This window comes from Cervus elaphus, chromosome 15 (genome assembly GCF_910594005.1).
Source record: "Cervus elaphus chromosome 15, mCerEla1.1, whole genome shotgun sequence".
NCBI lineage: Eukaryota > Metazoa > Chordata > Mammalia > Artiodactyla > Cervidae > Cervus > Cervus elaphus.
In genome coordinates, this window is record NC_057829.1 from 67,603,991 (window position 1) to 67,631,374 (window position 27,384).

Sequence of the window (27,384 nt, forward strand, 5' to 3'; positions counted from 1 at the left end):
ATGCAACTGAGACACAGGTACAGTCGTTTTTAAGTATCTCCAAGACATGAATTAACAAAAAAACTCTGGTGAGGAAGCCTAAATTTGAGTATTTTGGACAGATATTAAAAGGACAAAATATATCCAATGGCCATGCTGATACCAGTGATCATAGTTCACTTTACTTTGTCATGACCTCTAAGCAGGTATACTTTTTTTTTTTCATTTATTTTTATTAGTTGGAGGCTAATTACTTTACAATATAGTAGTGGTTTTTGCCATACGGAGGCTAATAACTTTACTATAGTAGTGGTTTTTGCCATACATTGACATGCATCAGCCATGGATTTACATGTGTTCCCCATCCCGATCCCCCCTCCCACCTCCCTCTCCATCCCATCCCTCTGAGTCTTCCCAGTGCACCAGCGCTGAGCACTTGTCTCATGCATCCAACCTGGGCTGGTGATCTATTTCACCCTTGATAGTATACTTGCTTCAATGCTGTTCTCTCAGAACGTCCACCCTCGCCTTCTCCCACAGAGTCCAAAAGTCCATTCTGTACATCTGTGTCTCTTTTTCCATTTTGCATATAGGGTTATCGTTACCATCTTTTTAAATTCCATATATATGCAATAGTATACTGTATTGGTATTTATCTTTCTGGCCTTACTTCACTCTGTATAATAGCCTCCAGTTTCATCCATCTCATTAGAACTGATTCAAATGAATTCTTTTTAATGGCTGAGTAATATTCCATTATGTATATGTACCATAGCTTCCTTGTCCGTTCGTCTGCTGATGGGCATCTAGGTTGCTTCCATGTCCTGGCTATTATAAACAGTGCTGTGATGAACATTGGGGTGCACGTGTCTCTTTCAGATCTGGTTTCCTCAGTGTGTATGCCCAGGAGTGGGATTGCTGGGTCATATGGCAGTTCTATTTCCAGTTTTTTAAGGAATCTCCACACTTTTCTCCATAGTGGCTGTATTAGTTTGCATTCCCACCAACAGTGTAAGAGGGTTCCCTTTTCTCCACACCCTCTCCAGCATTTATTGCTTGTAGACTTTTGGATAGCAGCCATCCTGACTGGCGTGTAATGGTACCTCGTTGTGGTTTTGATTTGCATTTCTCTGATAATGAGTGATGTGGAGCATCTTTTCATGTGTTTGTTAGCCATCTGTATGTCTTCTTTGGAGAAATGTCTGTTTAGTTCTTTGGTCCATTTTTTGATTGGGTCATTTATTTTTCTGGAATTGAGCTGCAGGAGCTGCTTGTATATTTTTGAGATTAATCCTTTGTTGCTTCGTTTGCTATTATTTTCTCCCATTCTGAAGGTTGTCTTTTCACCTTGCTTATAGTTTCCTTTGTTGTGCAAAAGCTTTTAAGTTTCATTAGATCCCATTTCTTTATTTTTGCTTTTATTTCCAGTATTCTGGGAGGTGGGTCATAGAGGATCCTGCTGTGATTTATGTCAGAGTGTGTTTTGCCTATGTTCTCCTCTAGGAGTTTTATAGTTTCTGGTCTTACATTTAGATCTTTAATCCATTTTGAGTTTATTTTTGTGTATGGTGTTAGAAAGTGTTCTAGTTTCATTCTTTTACAAGTGGTTGACCAGTTTTCCCAGCACCACTTGTTAAAGAGATTGTCTTTTTTCCATTGTATATCCTTGCCTCCTTTGTCGAAGATAAAGTGTCCATAGGTACGTGGATTTATCTCTGGGCTTTCTGTTTTGTTCCATTGATCTATATTTCTGTCTTTGTGCCAGTACCATACTGTCTTGATGACTGTGGCTTTGTAGTAGAGCCTGAAGTCAGGCAGGTTGATTCCTCCAGTTCCATTCTTCTCTCTCAAGATTGCTTTGGCTATTCGAGGTTTTTTGTATTTCCATACAAATTATGAAATTATTTTTTCTAGTTCTGTGAAAAATACCGTTGGTAGCTTGATAGGGATTGTATTGAGTCTATAGATTGCTTTGGGTAGTATAGCCATTTTGACAATATTGATTCTTCCAATCCATGAACACGGTATGTTTCTCCATCTGTTTATGTCCTCTTTGATTTCTTTCATCAGTGTTTTATAGTTTTCTATGTATAGGTCTTTTGTTTCTTTAGGTAGATATACTCCTAAGTATTTTATTCTTTTTGTTGCAATGGTGAATGGTATTGTTTCCTTAATTTCTCTTTCTGTTTTCTCATTGTTAGTGTATAGGAATGCAAGGGATTTCTGTGTGTTAATTTTATATCCTGCAACATTACTGTACTCATTGATTAGCTCTAGTAATTTTCTGGTAGAGTCTTTAGGGTTTTCTATGTAGAGGATCATGTCATCTGCAAACAGTGAGAGTTTTACTTCTTCTTTTCCTATCTGGATTCCTTTTATTTCTTTTTCTGCTCTGATTGCTATGGCCAACACTTCCAAAACTATGTTGAATAGTAGTGGTGAGAGTGGGCACCCTTGTCTTGTTCCTGACTTTAAGGGAAATGTTTTCAATTTTTCACCATTGAGGATAATGTTTGCTGTGAGTTTGTCATATATAGCTTTTATTATGTTGAGGTATGTTCCTTCTATTCCTGCTTTCTGGAGAGTTTTTTTTATCATGAATGGATGTTGAATTTTGTCAAAGGCTTTTTCTGCTTCTATTGAGATAATCATATGGTTTTTATCTTTCAATTTGTTAATGTGGTGTATTACATTGATTTGTGGATATTAAAGAATGCTTGCATTCCTGGGATAAAGCCCACTTGGTCATGATGTATGATCTTTTTAATATGTTGTTGGATTCTGTTTGCTAGAATTTTGTTAAGGATTTTTGCATCTATGTTTATCAGTGATATTGGCCTGTAGTTTTCTTTTTTAGTGGCATCTTTGTCTGGTTTTGGTATTAGGGTGATGGTGGCCTCATAGAATGAGTTTGGAAGTTTGCCGCCTTCTGCAATTTTCTGGAAGAGTTTGAGTAAGATAGGTGTTAGCTCTAAGCAGGTATACTTTGATATACTACTAAATTTTAATTTTTTTTCTGAGAAATAAATACAGATGCAGGAAACCACATTAAGAGTTGTGTAGCTTGTTGACTTGTAGCTCTGTACACAATAGCTTTGTAATCACTACTTAGATAAAGAAATAGAAGTATGTCAGGCACCTTAGGAGCTGTATCATGCGCCTCATCTCAGTCACTGTCGTTTTCTCCACGGGTAACCTGTATACTAACCTGTGTAGTAATCACTTCCCTGTGTTTCTTTATGGCTCTATCACCCAATGTTCATCTCTAGACTGTAGCGTTTAGACTTGTCCATGTTTAAAACCTGCTTTTTCTTTTAAGTCTCTTAATTTATGGGTCACACCCCCCCAACCCCCTCCCCACCATTCCTTTCTTTTCTTTATGTTTTAACTGTGGCATGCATTTTCATGGCATGCTTTCTCAAAGATAGAAAGAAAATCTTAGTATTACCATGGTTGTGACCCTCCAAAGGCCCAGTGATAGTGCATGAACATATACAGTATATCTGTGACATTAAAATTTCATGAGGAGAGAGAGGATTGGGGAAAAATGCCTAAAAAGGCTCTTTAGGAGAGGTAAAAAAAGAAGTTGAGAAACACTCGTCTGTGGGACTTGAGCTGCTGGACCTGTAGTTTCTCTTATCTTGCATTTTGCTGACTGTATACTCCTGATGAGTTCAGTAAGGAATTTCCCTATATTTGCAGATATATTCTCTATATTTCCCTCAATTTGCAGATAAATTGAAAGACTTTTTGGCAAGAGTCTGCGTGGTTTTGTATTCTTTCATTTAGTAGGACATGGTATTTTAAGATCACAGTCTGAGTGTTAGGTATGCTTATAGTTTCTGGACTAGCCTTCATTCTAGGCCTTTCCAAAGGACAGAGCAAGGCTCTCCTGAATTCCTACATATGTCCTATTCAAATTCATATGTTAATTGTCTTCCTTTTTAAGGCTGAATAATATTCTGCTTTATATAATAATATATAATTATATAATAATATATCAGCATATGTATACACCACGTTTGACTTATTCATTCATCCATTGATGGACACTTTGGTTGCTTCCACCTTTGGGCTTCTGTGAATAATGCTGTTATGAACATGGGTGTACAATATCTGTTTGAGTTCCTGCTTTCATTTCTTTTGGGCAGATACCCAGACTGTATGATAATTCTATGTTAATTTTTTGAGGAACCATCATACCATTTTCCACAGTGGTTGCACCAATTTACATTTCCATAGCAATGCACAGGGGTTCCAATTTTTCCACCTCCTTCCCAGCACTTGTTATTTTCTGTATTTTTGATGATAACCATCCTAATGGGTGTGAAGTGATAGTGGGTGTGAATTCGTTGTGTTTATTTGCTCTTGCATTTCTCCTAGTTTAGTCTTTGTTTCTAAAATGATTTTTTATTTCTAATGTCTCTTGTGTTCTGTCACCTCATTCATGAGTTTTAAAATTCTGATATATGTTACTTTTTTATGTCTTATATTTTAGAGTCTTGTAGCTTGTTTTGAAATAGTATAATTTGATCCATTTTTGGTGCATGTTTTCTATAAGTGTTCTAAAATCTTATTTGAATACAGGAATATACTTTTGTGTAAAATAATACATGCCATTAAAAATAAGTATATTTTTGAAGATTTAGGATGCTGAAATAGTTTTGTGTTGGTTGGCATTTGAAATAATTGCACTTTATTTCATTAATTCATACATACAGAATATCTTCCATGTCTGTGACATTGTATTAAGTATACACAGATATTATAGAACCGTAGCATCCTCAGGAGCCATATATACATTACAATAACCAAATTTTTATTATCAGATCACATTCTTGCAAATGGGAATAAATATGTAAAATGCTATTTTAACAGACCAACATATATCTGCCACGTTATTGTAAGTAGAACTGTAAAGTACTTAATAATGACCTTAGTTTCCCCCCTTGCACAAGAATGCAGGTGCTTCTTGTCCCTCCTTAGTTTACCGCCTGCTCATAAGAGTACTTAGGGAGGCATGACTGTTGGCAGTGGACATTTGTGGTTTAGGTCTGGTTTTGAACCTCCTTTCCCAGTCCTGTTCTGAGGGAAAAAAAAGTTAAAAAGACTGTTAATGGGCTCTCAGAAAACCCTGAAATGGAGTAAATACTGAGTTGACAATGTGCTTAGTTGCTCAGCCATGTGTAACTCTTTCTGACCCCATGGATGGTAGCCTGCTCCCCTGTCCATGGGGATTCTCCAGGCAAGAATATTGGAATGGGTTGCCACTCCAGTTCTATTTTGCTTACCCTTTAGTAACAGTGGTCTTATTAAAGACTGGATATGCTTTTCTCTTAAGTTGAATATAGCAAACTTTGCTTAAAAACTATCAGTAATACTTTTGTATGGTTATTTGTTTCAAGCGGATTTTGGAGTATCAGCTAAAAACACAAGGACAATTCAAAGGAGAGATTCCTTTATTGGCACACCCTATTGGTATGTATTCAGTTTTACGGATTTGCTGCATTTGTTATGTCAGGAGTTATTATATGTTAATTTTGTCCACATGTTTGATTATACTGTCTTGTCTTTTATGTGGTTTGTGATCACCGTTTTAAGTTAAACATCTTAATTTTCGATTCTCTGTCTTCATAGGATGGCTCCTGAGGTAGTCATGTGTGAAACATCAAAGGATAGACCCTATGACTACAAAGCTGACGTTTGGTCCCTGGGTATCACTTTAATAGAAATGGCTGAGATAGAACCACCTCATCATGAATTAAATCCAATGAGAGTGCTGCTAAAAATAGCAAAATCTGAGCCCCCTACATTAGCACAGCCATCAAAATGGTAAAATATTCCTAAACAAAACTTTTTAAGAAGCAAAATTTGAAGCTTTGTTCTTCCAGCTTTCCAAGGGTATTTAAACTTAGATACATGGTTGTATGAAATAGAAAACTGATACTGGTGTATTTTTGAGACTTAAGGATCATATAAACTCTTATAATTAACTTTCCCTTTCAATTTGAAAATAGCAGTGATTGGAGTTCTACATGAAAAAAATATTTTCTGTGAGAAGCTGAGGCATATATGTGATCTTTATTTGTGGAGTTTAATACAATGGAAGAATTTTTGTGATTTTTAGCTTTCTTATGAACATTTGACTGTATCTCAATGACTTAAAACTGTAAGTCTGCTTACATATGTGTGACTTGTATTTATAAATGAATGACTTATGAATATTAATATTCTCATGAACTAGTTTTATGTTGTTACTACTATTACATACATGATAGAACTTGACCATGGTTTCTCATAGTTTCGATTTTAATAACAAGAAAAGATAATAGAATGTCTTTATTAAAATTTTATTTCGAAGGTCTTCAAATTTTAAGGACTTTCTAAAGAAATGCTTGGAAAAGAATGTGGATTCCAGGTGGACTACATCTCAGCTACTGCAGGTAAAATAAGAGTAGTATGACAGTGGCAAACCATATAACTGTTGTAACATCTCTTTAAGATGAATACGGATTCAGATTCTTTCAATTTTCCTGTGCAAACACAAGATATATTGTAGTAGGTAACATTTACTTTATAAACATGTGCTCCCCTTACTAAGAGGCATTTATTTAGCTTTTAAGTAATTTCTCCTATGCTTTTCTGATTCAGTTTGTGTTTTTTTCACTTTGTTGAGTTATTTCCACTTTGTCAATCACTTCCATTCAGTTTCTCTATTACTAGCAAACAAGCACCTTGGTGACAGGGGCCGTGAGCTAATTTTCTTTTTAGTGTCTCTTACAATGAGGGTAAATGTTCAGTAAATATTGCTAACTTTAAGAAAAAATGGTGTTTAAGTGATTGAATAATTTTGTTTTATAGCAAGACTTTAATTTTGTTTGTAATATATGAAATAAAATTTTGTCAAACAATGGTACAGATAGACAAGTAGAATGACAAATCTTGAAGCAGTTACTGTTAGGTTGAGTTATTGTACAACTCCTCCATTATAGTTTTTCAGGTTGCTATTTATCTGGAGGGAGAAGCAAGAAAAATTGCCTTTCTGTCTGTACAACATGTATAACCTTGAAATGCATTTTCTCTTGTTTCACTTCCTCCACACTGGAAGGCCTTAGTCTGTGACAAACGCTAAGTGCAGAGTACAGAGATGAATAAAATATCTTCTTACTCTTAAAGACATTAGAACCATGTAAAAAAAAAACAGGTGTTTATAGACACTTTTAACAGAACTCTAAAGCTTTTTGTAATTATTTTATTGAGGTTTTGTGTGAGATGTAAGCATACTATTACTTTTTAAGAACTAGTAATGTATTTGCAACTTGGTTTAATTTTAATTTAGATTTTAGGTTATGAAATTTTCAGACATACAGCAGAGTACATGAAGCTATTACCCAGAAGTAATGTGTTATCATTTCTGACATATTTCTTTCAGATTCTTAAAAAACATGTGCAGATAGAGTTGCAGGCAGCCCCTATTCCTGTTCAGTTCCCTTCCCCGCCGTCTTATCCCAGATGTACTATCATCTGAAGTTGTTTGTATTTTTCCTATTTACATGTCAGTGTTTTTACCACATAATGTGTTTTATATATCAAACTCACTCCATAAGCATTTCAGTTGTTACTGAGTGTGCTCTTTTTAATGATCAAACAGCATCCTTTTGTGACCGTTGATTCCAACAAACCAATTCGGGAGTTGATCGCAGAGGCGAAGGCTGAAGTTACAGAAGAAGTTGAAGATGGCAAAGAGGAGGATGATGATGAGGAAACAGAAAATTCTCTGGTCAGTATTTAAAAAGGAAATTGTGTTTTGATAATTTTTAGAGTTGAGTTTTGAGTTACGATTGCACGTATGTCTAAGAATTAATTGATTGGGTTGTTGTTGTTTAGTTGTTAAGTCGTGTCCAACTCTTTGGCAACCCCATGGACTGTAACCCATGAGGCTTCTCTCTCTGGGATTTCCCAGGCAAGAATACTGGAGTGGGTTGCCATCTCCTTCTCCAAGGGTCTTCCCAACCCAGGGATCAAACCTGTGTCTCCTGCATTGGCAGGTGGATTCTTTACTATGGAACTACCAAGGAAGCCCAGTTTATTGGGTAGCAATACAAAAACCTTTAATTTAGAAGTGAAGATTTATTAAGTTTGCTCCTTGCTTTCAAGTTTGCGCCTTGCTATCCATTTTTGTCATATTTATTATGTGAAGATTTGTCAGCTCTTTAAATTATTTTTATAATTTTATCAAATTTTACTGAATAAAAATATTAAATCTATATATATGAATTCATCATTTATATATATACACACATATATATGAAATATTGTTTTGGTCAACATCTTGAAATTACGTTTTTAACACTAACAACTGTGTAAAATCTTTTTTAGCCAATACCTGCCAGCAAGCGTGCCTCCTCTGACCTGAGTATTGCCAGCTCTGAAGAAGATAAGCTTTCACAAAATGCTTGTATTTTGGAATCTGTCTCAGAAAAAACAGAACGTAATACTTCTGAAGATAAATTTAACAGTAAAATTCTTATTGAAAAACCCACCGGTGATGAACCTGAAAAGGTTGTGGTGGGCCCTGATGAACATGTTAATGATACTCATTTAGAAGCTATGGCTGAACTTCATAATAAAGCAGCAGTAATTGAGGAAAATGGAAGAGAAGAGAAGAGACCCAAGCTTGAAAATCTTCCTGACACAGAAGACCATGAGGCAGTGGACATTAATTCAGTCAGTAAAGGAAAGGAAAATAACATAATGATAACTTCAGAAACAAATACTGAACAGAATCTGAAACCTGAAGAAGAAACAGATCAGGAAAAGCAGCAGATAGTTGAAAATAAGTTTATGAAATCTGAAGAAATTGAAGATACTACTGTCCAAGCAATGGATTTAGTTTCTGAAGAGACTGGAGAAAAAGAGGCAGATATTCAGGCAATTGGAAATGAAGTTGAGTTTACAAAGGAAGATACCCAAGAGAAATTGGGAAAAGAGGACAAAACTGAAAAAGATACAATCAGTGATACAAGCAAAGTGATGGGTACAAATGAGGCAGAAGATGTTGCTCAGAGGGCAACTGAGAACAGTGCTGAGGATGCTCAGCGTAGTGATGGGAAAGAAGTGGGTGACGTAGGCCAGACATTAGCGATCAAGTCCACAGAGGGTCCTGAGGCTGGTGGTATTGAGAAAGTTTCTATTGAAGAAAGAGTTGAAACTAATGAGACAGACAAAAAATCTCTAGACGGTAAAGGTGAGGAACAGCTAATCAGCAGTTCAGAGAACACATTGGAGACTAGTGAGGAAGTCAGGACAAATGAAGTTGAGATTACTGAATCAAGTGGCACTGAAGGAACAGAGGTCAGAAGTGTAGTGACCGATACTGACCAGAAAGCTTTAGAAAGGGAAACTCCGGATGTTCATAAAGCCACTACTCAGATGGACACAGAGCAAAAAGATATTCCATGTGACGTACCAGTTAAAGCAGAACCTCAAGTTACTGCCGCTTCACAGCCCACTGAACCTCAGCCTGTTCCAATACCCAGTATTAATATCAATCCTGAAGATGCAGAAAATAAAGGAGAAATAGGTGCTTTATCAAAAACTGAAACCATGTTACCAGAATCTGAGAGTCAAAAGGAAAATGATACTGATTCAGGCACTGGTTCCACTGCTGATAATAGCAGCATTGACTTGAATCTATCCATCTCTAGCTTCCTAAGCAAAACTAAAGACAGTGGATCAATATCTTTACAAGTAAGTGTATATGGGTCCTTGTTTGGATTTTTCTTTGTCATTTTGGCAGTTGAGAGTTTATGTAAAACTGATGACTTTCAAACAAAGCAACACTAAATCAGCATAGTATTAACCCTGTAAAATTCTTCAGGGCTATGAGAGCAATCAGTTAAAAAAAAAACTAGAGAGATTCTGCATGTAATCGTTAAATTTTTTGGTAGTACCTACCTATTTTTGCCAACTCTATATAAATAGTATAATAAGTTGCTTACTGGAATTTGGGTTTTCCTGCTGCATATCTCTTGGTATAATTTTAGCAAGAATCAGTAAAAATGAAAGAATAGAGGGCTTATAAGAATGATCTCTTTTAAAGAATGTTTAGGATTTAAACATCCCTTGATTTACTACTGGCCATGCAGATGACCACCCTTAACTCCTCAGTCATAGCCATTTCTACTGCCGTTTAAATCATTGTGGGAAAACCAAACCAAACACTAAAACCCAGAATACTTGGAGCTGTTAGAGCATAATTCTCCAATCTGAGTGTGCTTAAAAAGGTAACCATTAGGGAGAGCCATGTAGAAGTATGGAGTGAGGCCAGAAAATCAGTGTTTGTAACAAAAGATCCCATGGAATTCTGATACAAGTGAGCCAGGGACTGCTTAGAGACTCTGGATCGACAGGTGGCAGAAAAGCAGGAACTTAGAACTGTACCTTAGGGTAGGACTCCAAGGCATGACTGATCCGCCTGCCTATCTGCCCCAGATTATTACTACATGTATTGCCTAGATGGTCTTCAGTTTTCAGTTTATTTTGTTTCAGTGCCTGAAATTCCACTTTTCTGAAGTTCATTTATAGACTTAATAGTTACAGTTAGCCTTTCCAAAAAAAAAAAAAGGCAAATATTTCTATAAGAATTAAGGTGACATTAATTGTGGATGTGTAGGAACTGAAGAAATGGAAAATGTGGAGGTTCCAGGGAGGTAGCTTAATTTTGGAGCATGCCCACTTTAGGTTTTAGAAGATGTCTGGGTAGGGTGGCCATAGTCCAGAGCTTAGGGGAGAGCAGTGTGAGGATACTGGAAACCTAGAGAGTAGAACAGTAAGAGGGTGAAGACTGCAAAGTGCCAAAGACCAACTTAAAAATTCTGATGCCTTTGAAATGTAGTATTTTCACATTCTCCTTTTGATCCCTCTGCTTTCTAACCATTTCCACCTATCACAACGAAGTAATTATCTGTTCTCAGTATTTACATGTGTACCAAGATGTGTTTATAGCAGTGTTACATACTTCTGTTATTTCTCTTTGCCTTTAAAAGACATTTGGATACCAGCTGAGGAATGAAGAGTTTGGTCTTGATAAAGAGTTTCAGGCAGTAGCTAGCTGGCAGATCTGGTACTTTGGGTGGTGTGGTGGAGGTGCTGTCTTTCTAGTAACTCTAAAATCACTCCTCCACCTCTGACCCTGAAATGGAGGAGGGCTGGTGATATTATTGTTGTTGATTAAATGAATTTTGAATCTCAGTTGTGGCAGTGTTTTAAGGTTATCTGAGAGCCTTTTCAAAATAAAAGCCTCAGCCTTTTGAGACTTGCTGATTTAGATTCTTTTGAGGGATGCGCCCCAGAAAATCATTTTTAATGGCTTTGTAAGTGTTTCTGAAACAGAAAAACAAAGGTGTCTGAGAACCTATAAGGTAAAAAGAGGAAAAAAGGATGGTTAACATGTAAAGATTGTACTAATTACTCATTTTTGTGAATTGGTCATTACCACTTGTGCCTAATTGTGATGTGGTATCATAAAAATTATACATGCATATCGTCAAAATGCATAATTTCACTTGAAAAAGATTGATTTCATCTGTAAAGTGTGAAAATCAGATGAGGTGTATTTGGTATAGTTGGTTTCAGAGATGTCTTATTGCTTTCTGTTCAGCTTTGTATGTGTAGTTTTTTTTTTTTTTCCCCATTTATTTTTATTAGTTGGAGGCTAATTACTTTACAATATTGTAGTGATTTTTGCCATAGATTGATATGAATCAGTCATGGATTTACATGTGTTCCCCATCCCGATCCCCCCTCCCGCCTCCCTCTCTACCTGATCCCTCTGGGTCTTCCCAGTGCACCAGCCCTAAGCACTTGTCTCATGCATCATGGGCTGGTGATCTTTTTCACCCTTTATAGTATACTTGTTTCAATGCTATTCTCTCAGAACATCCCACCCTCGCCTTCTCCCACAGAGTCCAAAAGTCCATTCTGTAACATCTGTGTCTCTTTTTCTGTTTTGCATATAGGGTTATCATTACCATCTTTCTAAATTCCATATATATGTGTTAGTATACTGTATTGGTCTTTATCTTTCTGGCCTTACTTCACTCTGTATAATGGCCTCCAGTTTCATCCATCTCATTAGAACTGATTCAGATGAATTCTTTTTAATGGCTGAGTAATATTCCATGGTGTGTATGTACCACAGCTTCCTTACCCATTCGTCTGCTGATGGGCATCTAGGTTGCTTCCATGTCCTGGCTATTATAAACAGTGCTGCAATGAACATTGGGGTGCACGTGTCTCTTTCAGATCTGGTTTCCTCTGTGTGTATGCCCAGGAGTGGGATTGCTGGGTCATATGGCAGTTCTATTTCCAGTTTTTTAAGGAATCTCCACACTGTTTTCCATAGTGGCTGTACTAGTTTGCATTCCCACCAACAGTGTAAGAGGGTTCCCTTTTCTCCACACCCTCTCCAGCATTTATTGCTTGTAGACTTTTGGATAGCAGCCATCCTGACTGGCGTGTAATGGTACCTCGTTGTGGTTTTGATTTGCATTTCTCTGATAATGAGTGATGTGGAGCATCTTTTCATGTGTTTGTTAGCCATCTGTATGTCTTCTTTGGAGAAATGTCTGTTTAGTTCTTTGGTCCATTTTTTGATTGGGTCATTTATTTTTCTGGAATTGAGCTGCAGGAGCTGCTTGTATATTTTTGAGATTAATCCTTTGTCTGTTGCTTCGTTTGCTATTATTTTCTCCCATTCTGAAGGTTGTCTTTTCACCTTGCTTATAGTTTCCTTTGTTGTGCAAAAGCTTTTAAGTTTCATTAGGTCCCATTTCTTTATTTTTGCTTTTATTTCCAGTATTCTGGGAGGTGGGTCATAGAGGATCCTGCTGTGATTTATGTCAGAGTGTGTTTTGCCTATGTTCTCCTCTAGGAGTTTTATAGTTTCTGGTCTTACGTTTAGATCTTTAATCCATTTTGAGTTTATTTTTGTGTATGGTGTTAGAAAGTGTTCTAGTTTCATTCTTTTACAAGTGGTTGACCAGTTTTCCCAGCACCACTTGTTAAAGAGATTGTCTTTTTTCCATTGTGTATCCTTGCCTCCTTTGTCGAAGATAAGGTGTCCATAGGTACGTGGATTTATCTCTGGGCTTTCTGTTTTGTTCCATTGATCTATATTTCTGTCTTTGTGCCAGTACCATACTGTCTTGATGACTGTGGCTTTGTAGTAGAGCCTGAAGTCAGGCAGGTTGATTCCTCCAGTTCCATTCTTCTCTCTCAAGATTGCTTTGGCTATTCGAGGTTTTTTGTATTTCCATACAAATTGTGAAATTATTTGTTCTAGTTCTGTGAAGATTACCGTTGGTAGCTTGATAGAGATTGCATTGAATCTATATGTATGTGTAGTCTTCATAGCAGTTAGTTCCGTTTCTTGTTTTTGTGTTTTTAAGAATATGTTTTCCTTCTCTAGTATTCCCCATATAACGCCTAACTGAAATAAAATCTTCCTCAGGAAACAAGAAGACAAAAGAAAACATTGAAGAAAACACGCAAATTTGTTGTTGATGGTGTAGAAGTAAGTGTAACAACATCAAAGATAGTTACTGATAGTGACTCCAAAACCGAAGAATTGAGGTTTCTTAGGTGAGTAGAGAAACAGCATGATTTCATCTGGTTTTGTGACTTCTCAGGTCTCTGCAGAGTCTGAAGAAGAGAGAAACGAGTAGTCTTGGTTAGTTTTGGGTTATTGTTTTATTACTTTTCCATTGGAAGAAAATGTTAGTTTTCAAGTTTCTTCTTGTAAAGCATTAGCTCAATGGCGTGATTTTTACTCCTCTTTTTCTGTTGTCACTATTAAATTTTATCAGACGTCAGGAACTTCGGGAATTAAGATTTCTTCAAAAAGAAGAACAGAGAGCCCAACAGCAGCTCAACGGCAAACTGCAGCAACAGCGAGAGCAGATCTTCCGACGCTTTGAGCAGGAGATGGTGGTAAAGTCTTGGCATTCTGTGCCGTTTTGTTCATCAGGAAACTTACTGCCTAAAAAATTCACTGCTGAAAGATTTTAGAACGTCTTCTCTGTTTACTAGGTTTCTCTGGCTTTGTGATATGTTTTTGGCCTTTGTCTCTTTGGTGTTGTAGATGTTTTCTTTTTCTTTTCTTCCTGTTTTTGGCTGTTTGCCTGACTTGCAGCGTGTTGGGTGTCTTCATTTTTCTTGATTAAGATCTGTCATGAAAACCTGGAATCATGAAGCTAATAGATGGTTTGCAAATTTCTGTAGCTGGACAACTTTTTATTGCTAAAATTTTACCTCTCAGAATCCAAGATTTTAAGCTACTCCAGAGCAGTTGTCTTTAAAATTGGTTGAGTGTTAGAACTTCTTGGGGGATTTTTCAAAATATGCTTACTTCTCTGGCTACTACAGTTAAGTTTCCACATCCCTTTTCACAGCTGCTAGAGAAGTTAGTGCTGACTTGTCAAGGGTAATTGTCACTGAGTCTTTAAATTTTTACTTTGTGTCCAAAGTTGGGAAAGGAATTGTTAATGTGATATAAAATTTCAATAACTTATGTTGAACATCTAGCTTAATGTAGGTTAGAAAAAAGAATCATTTGAAATGTTATAGGATTCATGATTGATTATAGTTCTTATGTTTTATAATTTTAAGTGGTAAGGATTGTTTTGTGTGAAGTTTGGCATTGCTGATTTCATTTGTTGGGTCCTAACTGAGAATTCCTAAGGAAATAATGAGCTTTTGTTTTCATTGAGTATTTTTACAGTATATTCTGTTTTTTCAGGACCTTACAAAAACTGTGTTTCTCCTCTCCCTATATTTTCCAAAATATTTTGCTTTTTAATTTTTCAAAAGAAAACAGTTTACAAATAAGTACCTATGTCTAAAATTGCAGTGTTACTCAAGTATTATATAAACAGGAATCTTTTGGAGAGAATAGCTTTAAAATTCTAAAAGATTTGTTTCAGTGAAATAGGACGTTTATTTTAAGACTCTTGATGAGGAAGAGTAAGTCTGAAAATGACAAGTAATGGTATGTTTTTAAAATAGACTTCAAATATGACCTTTGATATATCAAAAATCGTATAGGAAAAATATTGAAATTTTTCTTACTTTAGTATTTCATAGCAATTGGATATTCTTCTGGATATAATTTTTGAGTATTCTATACCTACATAATAGAAAAAAGTATTTTCCTTATTAGAGAAAAATGAAAATGCTCATCTTTTTGGAAAATTCTAAAAACATATTTTAGTGAATTTGACTTGTTCAGTATTGCAGAGGGTACATATTTTATCACTAAGTTTAAATGCCAGTTATCAATATGTGCTCTTAGTAAACATTTTCAGCATAATAAGTTGATATGAGCGTTAATGTTAAATGATCTTGAACTACATCATTTTACAGAGCAAGAAACGACAATATGATCAGGAGATTGAAAATCTAGAAAAACAGCAGAAACAGACTATTGAACGTCTAGAACAGGAACACACGAATCGCTTACGAGATGAAGCCAAACGCATTAAAGGTGAACAAGAAAAAGAGTTGTCCAAATTTCAGAATATGTTAAAGAACCGAAAGAAGGAGGTAAGTGTAACTACCCTTTTCAGTGTACACGTGTTTAAGGAATAAAGAATAATACTTGTTAGTTAAGTGGGACTCATTTTTTTTTTTTTTCAGTCTTCCCAGCAGTCATGTAGGGTAGCAGTAAGGCCAGATGTTACCTAATTTTACTGCCAAGAAAACTGGAGTAGAAAAGGTTTTAATGACCTTTTCAAGTTCACAAACACACAGTAAATATCCAGCTAACCCTTGAATCAAGACTTCAAATTGAGTCTAATCCATTTTCCGTTTAACCTATCATTCCTCCTTTATTAATGCAACATTTAAGTCCTGACATAGTGATGTTTTTTCAAGAAAACATGCTATGATCTATTTGCAGGTGGCAACAGTATTTCAATTTAGTATTTATTTGCAGTATTTAATTCATGCTTAAAAATTATTTTTTCCTGATTCTTGAGTACCTTTCTCAGATACTGTGTCCAAACAAAAGCTGAATAACCTGAAATTTGAAATAATATCTCCAAGTTTATCAAATTGTGAGATACTTTGAAGAATCACAGGTGGAAAATATCTGTAAAGTCATTTGACTAGAAGGAATTTTTTCATTTTTCCTGAAACTGTTCCATATTGTCATAGAATCTGTTGTATGGTATTATTTACTATGAAAGATTGTCATTGTTTCAGAAAGAGGATTTACATATTGTATTAGTGTGTCTTTTTCTTCCCAAATTAAAATAAAACTAAGAGAACTTTTACATATTAGCAGTTTTGAGAGATAATTTTATAATTTATTCTGTTCCTTTAGTGTAGGAGAATTTATCTTTTAATGATATAAAAGACCCCTTGGACAATATTATGATCAGATTAATTAGTTTTGGAGCAAACTAACATCAGCCAAACTAGTGAATACATTTTCATTTTTGTTGCATATCCCCAATACTCAGATTCATTGATTTTTAACAATGAAATGCAGAAAATGGAGGATCATATTGCTGAACTTCAGGATCTGGTTTTAAAAGGATAGAATCAAATATTAATAGTACATTCTTTGATTTCTCTAGGTAAAGATGAGTGAAATGTTATATAGCCATTTGATGTGGTTTCCGTTTCTAAAAATTACTGTTTTGTTACTGTTTATTTTATTTCATATAGGATTGCTTTATATACCATGATGTATGACTTTACTGAGACCAAATGTTAATATTTCTTGAAACCATGGATAGATGGATAGTTTTTATTAAAAGGTTGTTTTCTAATATCAGATTAAATTTTAAAAATTTTGTAGGTAAATATATGATTTAATTTTAGAGAGAAAAATGTTTCTAGTTATTGTTACTGTTTTGGAGTAGGAGAGGTTTAGCCATCGAAGGTGTTTGAGATCGTTACATGCATATTTTAAATAATTATGTATTTTTTTCCTTGTTGCTAAACTTCTTGCATTTGGGGAGTCTCTTCTTTTTAATGGTGATTTGGTTTCATGAGAGATTACTGATGGAAAATTTTAAATACACTTGTTAAATCAAAATCAGTCTCTTTCACAGACCATAAATGGCATGTGGTGATTTGGAATCTGGTTGCTTTTGGTGCTTCTACTTATAAACACATGATTGTCTTTCATAGTTGGATTACAGATTTGTTCTTAGGTGGAATACACATCTTGGATTTTGAAGTGATTAAGAGAAGGAGCTCTAAAATACACTTTATTTTATAGTATACTTTATCTGGTATAATAAATCATAGCATACTAAACTTATTTTTTGAGGGCTTATATTACAGATTTTAAAGTTGACAATTGATTTTGGCTTAATTTATCAGCAAAGGAGAATGTTATTTTAATTTGACCCCAAAGTTGTCAAATATGTTCATTTTTATTACACCATGTATAAAATGGTGTTTTATAAAAAAAGAAAACTTAAGTGTCCATTTATTTCTCCTTTGTGTTATTCTAAGGCTTATCATTGTTTTTCTTTTGTTCTCATTAAGTGGATTTCATTTAGAATTATCTCATTGGTTTTATCAAGCCAATCATGAAATGTTGTAGTTTTATAAATGAATGCCGTTAGTTTTCCTTATATCCAGTATATCAAACAGTGTCAATAGATATGTCTATAATTTTATGATCTTTCAAGGTCAGTTGGGTTTATCACCTTTAGTTCAGCATCAGTGCTGCGAGTAATTCTTTACTGATCACCTTTGAATCTAAAGAGAGAATGATATGTAGGGATAATTAAGCAGCTAATTAACCTTTATATGGTGTAATGTCCCTTTCTGCACTATGATTAAGCATGTTCTATCCTTTCATTCTTTTTCTTCAAACTAACACCTGTGCTAATGCATGTTGAAAGGAACTTTTTAACAGCTTTATCTGACTTGTAGCTTGTCTGCTCACATAAATGCTTGCTGTGGAGAAAGTATTTTTCCCCACCTCCTGCATGCTTATACACTGTAGGTTATAAATGAAGTGGAGAGAGCACCCAAAGAGCTGAGAAAAGAGCTCATGAAACGCAGGAAAGAGGAGCTTGCACAAAGCCAGCATGCTCAGGTAACAGCAGCAGCTTAATGCTACTAAAAACAGAAAGCGGCATTATTCTCACAGCTCAATAAACCATGGTTAAAAGGGTAAATTCTGTACTTATTATATGATGTTGACATCTCCTCAAAGGGTCGCAGGGCATTCTTTATGTAGTACTAAATTCACACTAATGGTGACATTTAAGTTGCTAATATGAAACTAAGTGAAATGTTTGGAAAGCTGACTGCAGATGAAATAAACGTGTATGTTAATGTATAATCCACTGTATTCTTATTTTAATCGTGATGGAAGCTTACATTTTTAAGTGGTAATGTCAATGTTTGATAGAAGACTTTTAGGACAGAAAAATATAGAGGGTGAGTATATAAGCTTTGTGCATACAAAAAGGATGCATATTACAAGGCCATTAATTTGGGAATTCCCTGTTGGCCTAGTGGTTAGGATTCTGGGCTTTCACTACTATGTCCTGGGTTCAATCTCTGGTCAGGGAAATAAGACTCCACAAGCTGGTAAATGATAATGTTAAATGGTAGATCAAACATTTATTACTATTAAACTCAACAATATAAGCTACTTAAAACCACATTTTAAATATTAAGTATGTTCTTTTTGATTCAGAATCTAGCAGTTACAAAAATAGACAGTTGTCACCTAAGTAAACTTGATTTTAGGTTATGATAAGGCTGGACCTGTTAATGGATGAATTCTTTACAAAACTAGATAAATTGGTATTTTTCAACAGAGTTTTCTAGAATTACCTCACATTACTCTACGAGGTCTTTTATACTTGGGATCATCTTTCTTTAATTAAGTTTGTACTCAGCCTGGAGGCAAAGAGAGAAATGAGCTCAGTTTGTAGTTACAAATGTTAATGAAAGGGAGAAGAGACATGGATTATTTATTATTTGTTGCTTTAAATTACCTTTTTAATGTGGGTTTTTATGTAATTTAAAAAGTTGGTTCCCAGCCATTTGAATTTTATAGATTCATGAAAAGGAATATAGAAGCCAACAGAAACATTTGGGGACCGTGACCAGTGCGTTGCCATTAAAATTTTTTTTTTGTTTTTTGTCAGGGCAGTTTATTTGAAAGTGTCATTTACTTGTCACCATCTTTTCAAACGAGGAGTTATTTTGATACCATGAAAAATAAGAAATATATCTTGAAATTTAAAAATTTTAACAAAACTCGTCTATTTAAATAAATTTAGTTTTTTTTTTTTCTTTTGAGTCAAAGTTTTGTCTTAGCCTAGTATGGGGAATTACTACAGGCACACCTCTTTTTATTGTTCTTAGCTTCTTTGTGCTTTTGCAGTATTGTGTCTCCCCCCCACCCCCAAATTGAAGGTTAATGCAGCCCTGCATCAGGCAAGTCTGTCAGCACCATTTTTCCAACAGTATTTGCTCGCTTCGTGTCTCTGTGTTACCTTTTGGTAATGCTCACAGTATTTCAAACTTTTTTATTATATTTGTTATGGTGATCTCTGATCTAAAATATTTGATGTTACTACTACAACTTACTGAAGGGTCAGGTAATGGTCAGCATTTTCAGCAATAAACTACTTTTTAATTCAGGTATGTATGTTGTTTTTTTCAGACAAAACTATTGCATACTTTATTTAATAGAATACAGTATAGCGTAAACATAACCTACGTATTTGGGAAACCAGATAATTCATGTGTTTTGCTTTATTGCATGGACTAGAGCTGAACCTACAGTATCTCCAAGGCATGCCTGTCGTTAAGGTGATGCTAGCAGACACAGGGTTCCTGTGTGTCACAGACTGACTTCACCTGTATGCACTCGCGTAACCTCACAGCAGAGGAGGTAGTTACTCGTATGTCCCTCATTCTACAGGTGAGGGAACGAAAACACAGGAGGTTGAATGACTCTCCAGGCTCACACATTTGGTTAATGGTGGAGCTGGAATTCTCGTCTAGGCAGGTCTGCCTCCATGCTTCACACACTGAACCAGCATGTCACCCTGCCTCTCACATGTAAGCCACCTGACCTGTGCCGAGTCCGAACTCTCACTGGCTTGGCCCAGTGCTTGTTAGCCCTGTCTTACTGATAGCGGAAGAGGAACACATCCACTTTTGGGTAATTCGGATTTCACACCAGATAACAACAATTTGGTTTTCCCTTGTAAAGGGATATGGAGTTTAATTCCAGAAGACAATATGTCAGACTTTATAGAATCGAGAGTAAGAATTTAGTGTTGAATGAATCAGGTGATCCAGTGCTTTAATAGTGTTTTAATAAAACTTTGTAGGTAATTTTTCATACAGTGTGAGATGCTAGCCTGTATTTTCGACTAAAGCTAAAATCAGTAGTAAATTTCTTTCTGTAAATTTAATGACAAATTTAGTAATTAACTGATTTCAAAAGTATTTATATTTAGCTACTGCTTTTGATGAAGATGCTAACACTTGATAACTTTACAGAGTCTAATATTTTAAACTTTTTAAAGACTATGCATAATAACCATATAGACATGAAACTAGAATTTATTTGATAATCTAGTCCAGTGGTTTTCAGACTGTACTCCTAGAAGCTGTTGAGTTTGGAAGAAGCACATTGGGAATTCTTCAGAAATGAGAACAGTAGAGCTCTGTACCCCTACTTCCAGAGCAGTACCACTTTTCATCTGTTTTATAAACAGATTTTTTTGGCGAGTTTTTTAAAAGAGTTCAGCTGGTTTAAAAAGCAACAGCAGCAAACTGGAGGTTGGAAACCACTGATCTAGTTCAAATCCTTCATTCTATAGGCCCTTTTGTTAACTGACCAGTTCCAGGCCTCAGGAAGCTCAGCGTTTGTATAATCATTCTTTCCATTTACAAAGTCATTCAGCTCTGTTCTCACCTGGGAGGCGCGTTGTATTCTGATCCACAGGGTGTTGCTCAGGTCATGATTCAGTCTTTTCAGTTGTCATCTTGTGCAGTCTTCAACGCCCAAATGCAGGACGTAAGTCCCCCGTGCCTTACTGGAGGATGCCTTCTGTTTTACCTGCTTTTCTTTGGCTCACATGTGCCTTTTCACTGTTAGTTTCATTTGTTATAAATCTAGAAGATTGATAAATGACAATGTCAATAGTAATAACCCGACATGAACTTTATAGTACAGTATTCTTTGAAGAGTTTTCACATTTAATTCTCACTGCCAACCCCCTGATATGGGGGTGGAATGTACCCATTTTACAGATGAAGAAATCGAAGCACAGAAGACTAAGTGATTTGCCTAAAGTTGCAAAAGGGATTAGTGGTAGAGCTGTAACTAGAACACTTCTACTATAGTGTTCTTTTTTCTGTCTACTCCACCACAGATTTTAATCTGAGATTTTCATCTTTTTTCAAGAAATGTCTTTCTAATAGTTTTTTCTGTGTTTTTGCACATGTGAGAAATTGAATGAATGCTGTGATTAGATTTTTATCTTTGTGTGAAGTGATGTTTTGATTGCTTATATGTTTATGTAGATGTTTTAATTATGGATATGGTCAGAAAAGCCATGTTAAAAGTGGTGATTTCAGTTCCATTTAGTTTTTATTATTCAAATTGTCCCATTATGAATAGTGGGTTGCTATTCTCCATGTTGTAGTTTTAAATTAAGTGTGGAATTCCAGGCTGTATTCTTTCTCACAGTTTCTCTGGGGAAATGAGTAGCTTATTTAACACTGTAATTTTTGTTCGTGATGTTTGGTATACACAACTGGAGTAGATAGAATACAGCTTGATTTCAACCCCTTCTTACCCCTCTCCTGAAATTACTTATTTATCTTTATTATTGACAGCCATTGGACTCTATCGTTTTCTTAAAGAGTAAGCAAAATGTTATTTTATGATGAGAGGGAGGAATTAATGAATTACAAACACTTTTCTGATCATTACCATTGTACACTTTTGTTTTAAGTTAAAATGATCAAATTCTGTATTCAAATAGTCCCACATATCAAAATTTTTCCTTATAGTTTCCTAGAACCCAAAGCTGTATTTTTAACGTTTACAGTTATCGGGCTAACAAGATTCCATATCAGAATTAAAACTTGTACATTTAAAGGGCACTCATTTTACAATTTATGTGTCCATTTTGAAATTGTTACGCCTAGTGATCGAATTGATCTGTTGTTATTTTATTAAAGTGAATGTAGTTTGTGCAGTCTTTTTGGAATGTAAGATCACTTTTCTTTTAGATCCTAAGTAATTTCTAATTACAGGTTCCACTGTGAATGTATTATACTTGGCTTTTGAAGTTAGGAACTTGAATGAAAGCTCAGTGATACTAAATTTTCATTTCTTTTATGATAATATATTAATTAGCATGTAAGGGACCTTTTGATCTTCCCTGTAGCTCAGATGGCAAAGAATCTACCTGCAATGTTAATAAATAGGAGTTAACTATGTTGGTGTTGAGAAAGAGGACAGATAATTGTGATGGAAGTCAAATCCTAACCAGATTTAAAATCAATATAAAGAATACCTAATGAATAAGGGACCCTTTTAGGTACTTTTAAGCTTTAATATAAAAAATCAGTTGCAAATATTTTGACTGTGTAATCATCCACACTCTGCTTAATTATTCAAGCCAGTAGCTCAGTAAGGCAGCTGGTGTCTTTGAAACTCTGAAGATTAGGAAACACTTCCGTAGTTTATGTGCCTTGACTCTTACCTGTTGATCTTCATTTTATCTTCTGGAGGAGCATGGTGCTAGTCTGCCAGCTTCTAGATAACAGTCTTCACTCTTTTTTTCCCTCTCATATACTGGCCACTTCAGGGCATGCTTCTGCAGTTCTCTGTCATTCACTTTGAATCTTCATTTCTGGATCCTTTTGTTCCTTGCTTTGAGTTCTCTGTGGTTTACTTTGGAACTTTTGAAAGTATGTTACTGAGGGAAGGGGCCCACTATGCTTTATAGGGACTGACAGAAAACCAATTTGGGATCAATAGAGTGGAAGCTCCTTGAAGGGAATACTGTCTTTTATTGATTTTAGTAGCCATGTAAGTAGTACAGACCCCAGCATTTATTAAGTGCTTGAAAAAGGTTTTCTTTGAACTGAACTCTTACTTTAGACAAATACAATAATATAACCAAAAATTGCATTGACAAGAAATGACGTTCACTTTTTTAATGGCACTGGTTTATACAGTTGACCCTTCAACAATTTGGGTTTTGGGGTGCTGACCCTCCACACAATCAAACATTCATGTATAACTTTACAGTTGGTCCTCCACATCACAGTTCCACATCTGCACAGTCAGCCAACCACAGGATGTTTAGGACATATGTAGTGGAAAAATCCACCTTTATTTGGACCCATGCAACTCAAACCTGTGTTGTTGAAGGGTTCACTGTATTTACCTTTTTATTTTCACATAAGTACTTATTTGTCCAATCTTTTACACTTGATTTCCTTGTCTAAATGTAATATTTATATTTATGATAATTTGGACCAATTATTTTTGTCCACACATATTTTTTAAAAGTTATTTATGCAAACTAATGATAAAAATACTGAACAAAAGAAAATTTTTGATGTATCTGCAGGTTATATTGTTTATTAAACACGTTTACATATAGAAATTTTACAGTAAAATTAGAGAATCAGTTTAATTTTTATTATAAATGATATTTACTATAAGAAAAGAGAAGCTTGAACAACTTACTTTGTTACAACTGCTTATAAGATAGGATGGAGATTTTGCAATCTTATTAAATAAAACTAATTAGCCTTGTAATAGTCATTGAGTTCTTTTTTGCTGTGATAAAGTTATGTGACTGTAGTCAAATTGGCATTTGCAATTTTTTTTGTGTAAATGTGCTCAGCATTCATTTTATCTACAAAACTGACAATGTACATTGTGTCTTTTTTTAATGACATATAAATACATTTCTTGTCCCCGATACAAAAGATCATAATGGATACAAAACTCGACTGGCAGTTGTACTACTTAGAAATGGTTGACTAGTCTTTCTGCTGCTATACATTTGTATTCGTGCTAAAATACAAGTCACAATGCAGATGAGACAGCAGCATTTGTGACAACAAATTAACAGGATGTCGTGGATGGTAAGACCTGATTCTTATCTCCAGAGAATCAGTAGTGAGAGAAGCATCTTGAGGAACCCTGCTAGACTCACTCTGCATTGAAGACCAGGCTGGTAGTGATCCAGGTGCTGCCAGACTCTGTCCAAGGCCTGAAAAATGGTTCCAAAATGAATCCTGAGATTTTATCATCTCTTAGATACATAAAAGAGATGATAGAAGGGGTTATAGGTGAAGTGCTGCTTCAATCCTAAATCTCTAAATCCACACTCAAATTGATAAGACTATCCCTTGAGCTAATCACAAGCTACCGGAACTGCGAAATGAGTGCTAGAGATCCAACTGGTTACTGGCAAATTTTGCATTTCTTCAATATGGGTATTGTTACTGTTCCATCCACAAATGTATAATCTAGCATAGCAACCATAAGTCCCTTTAACCTTTCCTTTCCTTATATAGTAATTGAGGGATTTTAAAAAAAGCATAAATTTGGCATTTGAGCAAATAGTATGTATTCAGTAAATATTTGTTGAATGAGTGACTCCCAAACATGTTGGTGGAATTCTCTGATTATAAGGAATTTTGTTTGTAGAGTTTTAAAATGTAGCTCTCTTTCCTGTTTCTAGTTCTTGCTTCTCTAGCAATGCATTATTTCTAAGTCCTTAAAGTATGGCTCTTTTTAAGGCACAGGCTGGAGATACAGAAGCTGTCTTTCTCTGTTAGTATAGCCATGGTGTTGCTTCCTAACTCTGGTAATAGAAAAATAGAGACTTTAAAAGTCCCAACTCCTGTTTTACTTGTTTGTTCTTTATCGCCTCTCTTCCTAAAAGTCATTCTTTTTCATTTTTATTGTAGCCACACTCTAGTGGATTGAATAGTCAGTTTTAGAAGGTGTAAAGTTACTTTTTTCTCAAAGATGTCAACATAATTGGGCATTTTAATCATTAGTAGTTTATATAGATTTCTTTTCTATGTATTATTCTTAGTAGTGAGTTCACAATATTAAATATTCTAGTACTTTCTTTCTGGTCTTGGGTGATGAATATGTTATGTCTATACTGTATAATTTTGGTGATTTTTAAATCTAGTTAACTTTAGAAACTTGGTTCAGAAATCCTGTTAATCACTGATACATACAGCTGCATAGATAAATGGATGTTTTGCTCTATAGATACTTACTAACTGATGGTTAACTATGTCTATTAGGAACAAGAGTTTGTTCAGAAGCAACAACAAGAATTAGATGGCTCTCTGAAAAAGATCATCCAACAGCAGAAGGCAGAGTTAGCCAATATTGAAAGAGAGTGCCTGAATAACAAGCAACAGCTCATGAGAGGTATATGATATATGTGGCATATGTATATACATAATATGTCTTGAAACATTGCAGAGATATACCTTGGAAATTATTTGAATGCTTTTTTTTTTTTTTTGCTGGAGTGGTAGAGGGAAAAATAGAAAGGTAAATAGGAGGAAAATACTTTATAAGATTCAGATCTACTGCAAGACATAGAATTCCTTTATGGCAATAGAAGTGAACAATAGAAGTGAAGTAAACATATAATCCCTAAAACATGTTTTTGTCCAGGTGATGCTGGAAATACACCAGAGTAATTTTATGTGCTCCTTATACCCTGTAATGGTATACTTAAATGGCTACATGATAGAATGGGATTTTAAGCACTTATTTCCTCGAACAAATACCTTGGGTATTTTTTCTTTCTCACTGAGATGATTAAATGGAATTTTAGTGTTAGGAGTGGGGCATTCTTTGTTTACAGGACATTAGAACAGAATGGGAAGTGGTTACGGATATTATCTTTACATTGGTAATATTTCTTTTATAGCTCAGAACGTCTGTGTGTATTAATTAGTGTATTAGAACACTTTTATGTAAATATTAAAACAAGGACCAGAGTACATTAGTGAAAAGAGCAAAGTGACATTTTGAAAATTACTTTCTCTTTCCAGCTCGAGAAGCTGCGATTTGGGAGCTTGAAGAACGACACTTACAAGAAAAACACCAGCTGCTCAAACAGCAACTCAAAGATCAGTATTTTATGCAGAGACACCAGCTACTTAAGCGACATGAGAAGGTTAATGAAAGGAAATTTGTTCACTTTTTTGTTCATTTTAAAGTTTGCAGAGCTGCTTATTTTTAAAACTTATATTTTTTACAGAATAAGTTTTATCCTTTCTTTTGCCCTAAAATTTCTTTGATGAAATCTGGAGTAATTAATTATATGTTGATCATTATTACAAACTTCCTTTCTCCAGATTCCAAGAAAGGTAACTAATAAACAGTGCTTAAAGACCTGTTACACATTATAGTCTTCATTTTGTCTCTCAAAGGTAGCTATTTTGGCTCCTTTTATGATTCAGATATCTTAAAAATGCGGACTCCCCGTATTTAGTATAAGAGAGTCAACATAAGACTCTTATTACTATTAGCTTTATTTTTCTTATAAATTTCTTTCTTTTTTTTTTTTTGCCTAATGCTTTGCTGATCAGTATGTAACAAGGGAGAGAATAATTTGGGGAACAACAGCAAAATGACATGTTTGAGCATACTTGTGGGTACTGGGTATTAAATTATGTCTATATCAGTGGATTCTGAAACTTTCTTAGGAAACAGAACAAATGCAGCGTTACAATCAACGACTCATTGAGGAGTTGAAAAACAGACAGACTCAAGAAAGAGCAAGACTGCCTAAGATTCAGCGTAGTGAAGCCAAGACTCGAATGGCCATGTTTAAGAAGAGTTTGAGAATTAACTCAACAGCAACGCCAGATCAGGACCGTGACAAAATTAAACAAGTAAATAAGCAGATTGCTCTCTTCTTTTTTTAGGTGTAGAAGTTTTGGATGGTCTTTAGAAGTCCCACATAATTGTGTTGTAAACATTGGAGCCACTTTGGGCTTGTTGATGTTCACCGTTGCTCTGTACACATATGGTGTATCCTAGCTCACTCTCCTCCAGTGCTGGCCACAGAGGGCTGCTGTCTCCCATGCCCCACACAAGATCCAGGGCTAGGTTGATCCTAAGACCGGCCCTGGGAATAAGGTGATTTGATCAGCTTTACAGTCAAACATACGGCCTCACTGTACTTCTGTAGGCACAGTTCCCACACACAAATTAACTGAGGTCACTAAACAGATAGGAGAAACGAGGTTTGAATCAGGAATCTCTCCTTGCCTCCCTACCCCCACCAAAGCCATGATGTAGACTCCAGCTTTGAGTCCTAGTGTATTATT

At 35.3% G+C, this 27,384-nt stretch overlaps 1 protein-coding gene across 2 annotated transcripts in view; it reads left to right on the top strand.

The window, feature by feature from the left end:
- The window catches only part of SLK (STE20 like kinase), a 58,762-nt gene that overhangs the window by 23,364 nt on the left and 8,014 nt on the right, over positions 1 to 27,384 (top strand). Inside the window, exons 5-16 of one of the 2 annotated variants that reach the window (XM_043925245.1) lie at positions 5,385 to 5,457; positions 5,617 to 5,811; positions 6,341 to 6,422; positions 7,631 to 7,759; positions 8,359 to 9,729; positions 13,493 to 13,623; positions 13,848 to 13,971; positions 15,403 to 15,582; positions 18,008 to 18,100; positions 25,336 to 25,465; positions 26,101 to 26,225; positions 26,758 to 26,946. In XM_043925245.1, coding sequence (XP_043781180.1) covers positions 5,385 to 5,457; positions 5,617 to 5,811; positions 6,341 to 6,422; positions 7,631 to 7,759; positions 8,359 to 9,729; positions 13,493 to 13,623; positions 13,848 to 13,971; positions 15,403 to 15,582; positions 18,008 to 18,100; positions 25,336 to 25,465; positions 26,101 to 26,225; positions 26,758 to 26,946 — 2,822 coding nt within the window. The remainder of the gene's footprint in view (positions 1 to 5,384; positions 5,458 to 5,616; positions 5,812 to 6,340; positions 6,423 to 7,630; positions 7,760 to 8,358; positions 9,730 to 13,492; positions 13,624 to 13,847; positions 13,972 to 15,402; positions 15,583 to 18,007; positions 18,101 to 25,335; positions 25,466 to 26,100; positions 26,226 to 26,757; positions 26,947 to 27,384) is intronic. The other variant, XM_043925246.1, reaches the window with a different exon arrangement.